At 30.0% G+C, this 9,424-nt stretch overlaps 1 protein-coding gene across 1 annotated transcript; it reads left to right on the top strand.

Annotated features, from left to right (window-relative positions):
* The first annotated feature begins 6,988 nt into the window (after positions 1-6,988).
* LOC146909231 (S-adenosyl-L-methionine:benzoic acid/salicylic acid carboxyl methyltransferase 1-like) lies at positions 6,989-9,424 on the top strand. Its single transcript, XM_085727195.1, has 2 exons — positions 6,989-7,653; positions 8,754-9,424. Exons 1-2 carry the CDS (start codon positions 7,390-7,392, stop codon positions 9,084-9,086), a joined length of 597 nt encoding a protein of 198 aa, XP_085583321.1. The 5' UTR covers positions 6,989-7,389; the 3' UTR covers positions 9,087-9,424.

Consider the following 9,424-nt stretch of genomic DNA (forward strand, 5'->3'; position numbering starts at 1 on the left):
TAATTGCACTAATATTTAACTAAAATCCTTAACAACGAAAAAGAAAGTGAGGTTTTGTGCAAAATTTACCGAAGAATCCTAATTAATCTTTATCCAGAATACCAATATATATAGGGAACTTTTACGGTACACTCATAGATTGAGGTGTACCGGTACTCTTGCTTCTTATATTTATAAATTAACGATCAATTTTATGTTTTAGAAAATATCATTTCATAAGAAAAACACATCATTTGTTGTTTGTTTATAAGAATCATAGTAAGTTTTTTACATACTCTCGTATAAAATAATCAAAGTTCTCTATTATGAGCAATAAAAATTAAAAAAAAAATCAATTTTATTTCGTTGACGCTTTTGATGAATAAGATTTAATCATTATAATTATAAATGATAAAAAATAATATTTTTCTTCAAAAAACAACTCATTTAACTATAAATTTAAGGGTTTGGTGTACCGGTACACTCAAATATGTTGGGTGTACGATAGAATTTGCCATATATATTTCCTCATTGCAATTTCGATTAGAAAGTACGAATCATTGTCTGCATTTTTGGTTGCGCGCTACGATTCATTGGTCGCAATTTCATTTCATCCTCATACACTTGTATTTTTGTTGTTTCACATTTTTTTTTGTTATATATTCAAAATTCGCTTCAGTCTCTTCATTCTCAGTTAAGCCTCAAAACATTTTCATTTTTCTTATATCCTTGAAATTTCTTATAATTTTGAATATCTCGTATAATTTCTTAAATATCTTATAAATATTGTGCATTTAAACTTTTTTTTTTCTTTCACTAAATCATACTTACAACTAGGTCATCTTAAGCTTAATTCTTGGCTCCCTCCCTAGTTGTGTGCTCTATCTTATTTTGTATTATTTCGCTTCTTGTATTGTCTTGTCTTGGCAAATAAATCTATTGTCAAAAGGGAAAAACCAAATACTTTGAAAAATATATCATTTGCAACTTTCTTCACAAATCTGCATGACCAATACATATGTCCTCGTCAACTAGCATCATGAGTAGCACAATTGGTGTCTACACTCCAAACAATGCTAAGAAACAGAAAAAAAATGACAAATTAACCCCCGAATTTTATTGGCAGTTGACTGCCACCGGTTAAAATCTATCGGCAGTTAACTGCCGATGAAGTTATATTAGTAATTTTCTAGTGTTTCCTAGCAGCCTTTGATGTGGGAACAACATTAATATTCGAACACCATAGTGATAATATGTTGCTACTTACAAATAAACACATGAAGTTATCAACAAAAACCAACAATCAAGAATCTTAAAAGTAAAAGCAACAACCAAGAACAATATATCAACATATCAACGATTGCACAATCAATCAACAATCCCAATTTTGGACAATATATCAACAAAACCTCCAATTATTTTAGACACATGAAAAACCCTAACAATGATTTCACAGCATAAATATATTACTTAAGTACCCAATTGCATAATCAATCCAGTGACGGATCCAGAAATTTTAATAAGTGGGGTCAAGTTATATCATAAAAAATTTATAAATGCATAAGCGTGCGAAAATTATACAAGTTATATTTATAATTGCCCTCAAATGTTGATTTTTTTAAAAATATTTGTCCATTTCTAGCAGGGTATTTAAATAATATAACTATAATTAATTATTTTTTCATCACCAATGTAGCGTTAGTCACAACCTTTTTCAACAAATATAAGAATAGTTTATATTATAATAATAGTTGTATGGTCTTGCTAACGATATGCTCTGAGATAATTGATTAAAGATTTCATAAAAGAAAATTTTATCTTAAAAATAAGCATTATTTGTATTGATATAATAATTATAACAACTTTTTATAAAAAAAACTACTTATTCTGATTTATTAACTAGTGCTCTTAGAACACGCGTTAGGGTCCTTCTTAGTTTTGTAATATTTTATATGTAATAAATAGAGTATGTAAAGACAATAATATTATATAAAGAGGGGTCAAACTAGGTATATATTTAAATTTGAGTTAAAAATACAATACACGTGTGGAGGCAAGTGGGGTCACTTGACCCCATTGCCCCCACACTAGATCCGTGCCTGAATCAATCAACAAATTTAATACAATTGCTTATTGCCATGCTGATGGGAGTGAAAAGGTGATAAAATGAGAGTACTTTTTGGCTCCGGATGAAGGGAAAACAAAATCAATGTCTAAAAAAAGAAGTAAACTACCAAATTAGTCTCTTATTGTGAGATTATGATTATTACATAAAGATATACAATTTTATTAAAATGTCAAATTAGTTCTTGTATTTAACTGTTTATTATCAATTAAGTATTTATATTTTAACAAATTATTTTCAATTTGATCCATCAGTTTAACCTAACTACTATCAGTTGAGTCCTTATCAAATTCTTTGTAGGATTAATAAAAGTCAATTTTCGCAGATAATGATCTTTTTTTTTAACGATAGACAAAAACTTTTTAAAAGGTCGTTGGAAAGAGGTTTGAATTTCAAAATATGTATTTTGGATTTCATTTGGACCAAAATAAACTTAATTCATTTTATGAATCAAATAGTACTCAATACAAGGATTAATCTCGGAACTATAGTGATTAATCAAAGAATTGGTCACCCTTACGAATAACAGAATAAGCCACATTGATTCAAGACATCAATGATCTTCTTCATCAAGTTGGAATGCTCAAATTACCTACACCCATCGTGAAGGAAACAGTTGTGCCAACTATCGGCTAATCTCAGAGCTTCTTCTAGCATGACTTCATAGTCCACCCATCCCCTCCCACTGGCCTCTTGGACCTCTCTCAGACTCTATGGCAGCTTGGGTCCAAAGATCTTAGTTTTTTTTTTTTTTTAAGGAACCAAAGATCTTATTTTCTTCTTCGCTTTTTGTTTTTTTTTTTTCCCTTTTTCTTTTTAGCTTTGTAACAAAAAAAAGTGTTGTTATAGTTACGCTACGTACAACATATTTACTATTTACAGTATATGTTGTTGAATGGTTTAACTATAATAATACTCAAATGTTTTAAAGATTTCTTATGACATGCGCCAAAATGCAGCACATGCATGGTTGAATTTTGAGTTGCAAGCATGAGAAAATAATTTTATAATAATCACATAAGATTGGTCAAGATTAAAATATGCACCTTTGCCTAGAAAACTTATATCCGGATATTTGATTTAGAGACCACATAACAAATAATATATTTTGAGCTCATCACTTCCCATGTTTGTATGTTAATGGTGGTAGAAATGTAAAAAAAATGGACAAAAGTAACCGTAGAAATGCGGTGTAGAAGAAGTAGCTAGGTGTGTGAGAATATAATTGAGATTCCTGAATCAAAGATTCAAATCTTAAAATCTTATTTTTATTAATTTTTTTGCAAGGTATAAAATTAGATTTTTTTCTAGACTGCCGAATGCCTTAAATTCCATCCTTTCAACTCTGATACACGTCGTTCGTAACCATTTCTCAACGACACCTCCTACAACTCTTTCTCTAGTTGTATAAATAATACGACAGTTTTAAGGTACATAACTTTCATCCTCTCGACAACATTCTTATGTTTTTACAGAGACTTGAGTGTTAGAGTACTTGCATGTAACTTCAACTTGTATCTTAACAGTTGTTGTTCGACACAAGTCAATATATATTATGAGCACTACATATCATGATTTGATAAAAAAAAGTATATATATATAAATGATTTAAAAACTAGTTCTCACCAATCTCAAAGACCAACCCAAGAACCAAGTGCTCAACCTATGGCTTTAGGTCTCCAAATTTTAGCTTGAAAAAGGTAAAAAAAAAAAAAAAAGTTAATTGTAGATAATTTTTTAGCTTAGTGTTCAAGATGTATGCCTCTTATCTAATGTTGTCATTCCTAATCATATCTGATCTAGTCTTGGCAAACATCCAACGCAACTTCTTCATCTTTGCTACCTATCAAACTCTCTGTTTCATACAACATCACCGATCTGACGGCTGTCAGATAAAATTTTCCCTTCAACTTAAACGGTACTTTTGTATCACTTAAAGCACATGAGACTATCCTCAATTTCCACCATCCAATTTGAATACGATAATGTAATTATGCTTCTACACGGTTAGATTCTTTAACCTAGATTTATTTTGGTCAAGTATAGAGAATAACCTATAATTAATTATTTTCCACTTTCTAGAATCATTCTATGAGTGCTAATATTGAAATTCTAGGGTGCCTTTCATAAAATTAGAATTACATTTAGGGAACTTCTATAGTACAAGTTGCAGGTAACAAATCCTGCACGTTTGAATAAAAAACTAATAAATTAAAGACCTAGTAAAGTTTCCCCACCTATACATTTTTCATGGGACCAAGCTAAACGACGCCATAGAAAATATATCTGTTTTCGGGGCTCATCCAAATGCAGAGGTGAAGAAGGATTTGGAAGAATTTCAGATAAAAAATAATATAATAGTAGAAAGGTGACAGATAAAGAAGACACAAAGCTTGCATGCTGGTATGTTCCTTTCCTTGAATTATCCAATAATATCTTCTTAGGCCATAATAAACATCACACATAGACTCATGAAGTTGCATTGGCAAAATACTGGTCTCTGATTTACTATAATAGAGAAATATTCAAATTGAGTTCCCGCTATGGCTTATCATTCCTAATTCTAAAATGGGTAGCTTTAATCCTTTATTAACATAACTTCTTGTGGTGGTGTATTGTGTTAGCTTTAATATCTTTTCTTATGGCAATTGATCGAGTCCTTCACATGAACGGTGGTGTTGGAGAAACAAGCTATGCGAATAACTCCATATTACAGGTAGTAACTTCATGTTTTTTGTTTCCAATACTTTCTTTTTTGTTCAATGACTATTTTACCATTACTTATTTATAACTAATTGTGTTTTACTTATATATACTAGCAAAAAAACGGGCACGTACACTCACGTTCCCGTCTTTTTGTTTTTTTTTTATTTCGTTAACGTTTGAAAATTATTAACGGTGTTTTTTTTTTATGAAATTTTGATTTGGATTAAAACAAAAAATATAAATGTTTGTTGTTTTCAAGTTATAACAAACCAAACTAAATTATTTATTGCAATGACACCAACAATATAACAAAAAAAATATAATCTAAATTCTTTTTTTAATAATACCAACTACGATCTTTATTATAGAAAAATTTGTTTAAAGGTATAATTGGGATAATGAAAAAGTAAGTATAATATATAAATGATAATGGAAAAAAAACAAATATATATATATATATATATATATATATATATATATATATATATATATATATATTCATATCATGTTTGTTACATTTGTTTTAATATTTAAATTTATTCTTATATATTTGATACATGTGTTATTTGTATTGAAATTGAGGGTATTTTTAGAAAGAAAATTTCAGCCCAATACATGTGTTATTTGTATTGAAATTGAGGGTATTTTTAGAAAGAAAATTTCAGCCCAAAAGTGTTGAAAGAAGTAGTTTTCTTTATATATATATATATATATATATATATATATATATATATATTATAGATTGTAAATAATTATTTGTATTTTGTCAATCGGGGTTTGAATCCAAAGTTTGAAGATGTTAGAGAGTTTCACAATGTGAGTAACCGAAGTTTGAATCAAGTTAAGAGAGTTTCTACAAACATTAAATATGATTCCTTTTGATGGAGGAAAGTTATCGGAAATCAGGAATAATTAATTATTATATATGGGTGTGTTTGTTTCAGATTTGAAAAAATAAATTTTATCTTAAAAGAATTAAAAGATTTTTTTTTAGAGATTTTAAAAAAATCTAAAGTTATTTTTTTTGTCTACTATCCATAAAAATCTACTTTTTTAAAAAAAAAATGTGTTTTAACTTGTACATGTGTTTCCTCCTTGTTGTTCAAATTTTTTTTTTTTGAGAAAAGTTAATCCTAATAGCTTTTCATTTTAGGATCAAAATTTTTTTTTTTTATAAAATGATTTTTCTAAAAATCCTAAACAAACACTTAAAAATAAAAAAAAGTGATTTCAAAAAAAGTTTTTTTTAAAAAAAAAAATCTTAAACAAACGAACCCTATATGGTCTCAAGACTCTCAACATTCCCATTCCTTAAAAAAAGTTAAATATTGTTTTTTATTAAAAGAACAAAGAGTTAAATATATGTTGTAAATTTTACGCTTAATTGCACATTTGATTTCTTAATTAATTAATTAATTTGTTTTTCATTTTTATCCCATAACTTTTAAATTGTTCATTTTAGTCCTTCAAATTTGCTTTTGTTAGTCAATTTAATCCTCCATGTTAACTTTAACTCCGAATGTGTAAGTTGGACCAATTTAATCCCTTCGTGTTAACTTTACGTATTTCACATATTTTAAAGACTATTTATTACATTTTATCCATAAGTAATTTCATTTTTCTCATCATGCCTATTCATTGTTGTGAACTTGTGATGCATATACACATATCTAAATTTTATGCAGAGAAAAGTGATAATGAAAGTGAAGACTATAGTGGAAGAGAATTTGAAATTGCTGATGTCCAACACAACTTTAAGTGGTTGTTATAAAGTAGCAGATTTGGGTTGCTCTTCGGGACCAAACACATTTTTGGTCATCTCTAATATCTTGAACATCATCCACAAAATTAGTTTGAAGTTAGACCATGGAAAACCTGTATTTCAAATATATCTCAATGATCTATATGAAAATGATTTCAATACCATCTTCAAGTTACTCCCTGATTTCTACCAAACTATACAACAAAATAAAGGAGACAATATTGGAGCATGCTATGTAAATGCAACACCAGGAAATTTTTATGGACGGCTCTTTCCTAAGAATTATATTAACTTTTTGGTCAAATGCATCTAAAGGTCCTTTAAGTTTTTCGTTTTTCCCAAAGTGGTCCTTTAAGTTTCAAAAGTCCCAAACAAGTCATTTTAGTTTTTGAATCGTTTCAAACAAGTTCTATTGTAGATAGCATAGTTGGTAATTGCTTCCTTGAACTCATCTTTGGTACCAAATCTGGCTCCTAACACCCACTTAAAATTAGTCATCTTTTTAGGCATGGCAAATGGTGGATAATGCTCTTTGTTGCTATCATCTGAATCATCACTATCATCCTCTAAAATGACTTGTTTGAAACGATTCAAAAACTAAAAGGACTTGTTTGGGACTTTGGAAATTTAAAGGACTTGTTTGAGACTTTTGAAACTTAAAGAACCACTTTGTGAAAAACGAAAAACTTAAAGGACCTTTAGATGCATTTGACCTAACTTTTTTCATTCCTCCTATTGTCTCCATTGGCTGTCACAAGTAAGTAGTACTAAATCAAGTTTTAATTCATCTTATCATTGAATTGCCGTTTTTTTTTTCATGAAAAAAAGAAGTAAATTATTCCTTTATTTTAACATCTTATCATTTAACAAGGGAAATATCTGCCGAACAAGAACAGGCCCTCCATCAGTATATGATGCATATTTTGAGAGATTTCAAATAGATTTCAAATCCTTTTTGAAGTCACGCTTCGAGGAACTAATGTCGGGTGGTATGATGGTAACTTTCATTGGCAGAGAAACAATGAAAGAAATTACCTTGGGTGAGGTACTTGGTACAGTACTTAATGAGATGACCCAAGAGGTAAGTATGCATATGAACCTTTGAAAATAGCATATGTTTGGTAGCTATGTATTTCAGTTTCTCTCTTTTCGCGGCTATTACTCTTTGAGACGTTCATTTGACACAAACAGATGGTTGGGTCACGAGGGGCCCGGAAATCATCCACGTCCATACAAGCGAGAGAATCCATCCAAAACCTTAAGGTAATGGGTCGTCTTATTTATAAAGTGTTTAACATTTACTTTTCTATCCGATGTAGAAAATATAACTCACACTTGCGCACAACAATCTCTCCTTCAAGTGTGAGTCCATTGATTCATCATGCTCACCCCTCAAGTAGTAGCTCTTTCATCCGCACACACGTGTACTTGTATCGCCGTTGCCGCTTCCCTCACAACGGAACTTGTCGCCTGGACACTTTGTCAGGAAGACTTTCGAAACAAGGTATCGGTCGAACTTCAACTCTGGTACCACTGTTGGGCCACAGGGGGAGCCCGGGAGACCACCTACATTTAGGTCAGAGCAACCACACAAGCGAGAGAGACACCACACTCTTACTTAAAACCTTAAAGGCAATCATCTCATTTATAAAGTTTTCAACCCCCATTTTTGTATTCGATGTGGGACATATTATAACTCACACTTGCCACCGCCAAACCAAACCGATCAATAGTAATCAAGAACAATTTTTATAATAAAAATCATTTTCTCAATTTTTATTTGTTTATTATAATAAAAATCATTTTTATTATTACTATGTTCGGCCTATCCCAACCTATATTGATGACATTTGTTCACTTTTATATTTAAATTAGAACAACAATTCTCTCTTATAGTTTAAGATTTGTACTTTGTAGTTTGTACTCATTTTATATCACGTATTATCGTCATGTTGTGTGTTACTAGTAGTATAAATTCTTTTGTCATTTTGTATCGTAGTAATTATGTTGCATATATAATTCAACGCTGTTGGAGATAATACGGCAAGAAGAAACATGATACTAAAATCAAAATAAAGATTTTTCCAAAATAAAATAAAAATAAAAATAAATAAAGATCCATATTTTCTTTAACATTACGATTTTCCTTTTAAATAAATATTCCTTTTTTTTTATTTGCAGGGTTTGGTTGAAGAAGCAAAATTGGACTTATTTGATTTGCCTGTGTATCATCCTACAATAAAGGAAGTTAGACAAGTGATTAAGGAAGAAGGATCTTTTACCCTTCAAACATTGAAGACTTTTAAGATAGGATGGGATGCAAACCTTCAAGAAGATACGGTTGATTATGTTCTTGATAGCAAAATGAGAGGAGAGGTCATAACTAAACATCACAGAGCTATTTTTGAACCACTTTTAATAGCTGAGTTTGGTGAAAATATTGTCGATGAAATCTTCTCAAGGTTTGAAAAGTTGGTTACACAACTCCGTTTACTAATATTGTATTGTTCATGACCAAGGATCTTTAAAAAAAAAACAAAATAAGTAATGAAGGTTTCTCTAATATATTTTTTAGAGCATTGAGTATTTGAGCTGATTGTGATGGACACAGAGAGCTCGTCTGTTGGTGGTTAGAGAATAAGAGGTGTATCTTTAAGATATATACTCCGGCCTCAAGTCAGAAGGATATTCAAGAAGGGTAGAAGTAGTAGTGTAGAGATTTTCGGACATACATTTTACTCTTGTTATGCAAGAACTTTTATAGAAAATGTACTTGTGTTATTGGTGCGTCACCATCAGATATTATCTTATGGTTTGTTTGGAATGACCGAAATTTTAATAGAGGAACGAAC

Source organism: Medicago sativa, chromosome 7, assembly GCF_051527215.1.
Source record: "Medicago sativa cultivar Bolivia chromosome 7, Bolivia_mono, whole genome shotgun sequence".
NCBI lineage: Eukaryota > Viridiplantae > Streptophyta > Magnoliopsida > Fabales > Fabaceae > Medicago > Medicago sativa.

What these genes read in the sequence shown, in the direction of transcription:
- LOC146909231 (XM_085727195.1), top strand. Translation starts at nt 7,390, where the DNA reads ATGAAAAAAAGAAGTAAATTATTCCTTTATTTTAACATCTTATCATTT. An exon ending in TTAATGAGATGACCCAAGAG is followed by an intron (nt 7,654 to 8,753) that starts GTAAGTATGCAT and finishes TTTTATTTGCAG; the next exon opens with GGTTTGGTTGAAGAAGCAAA.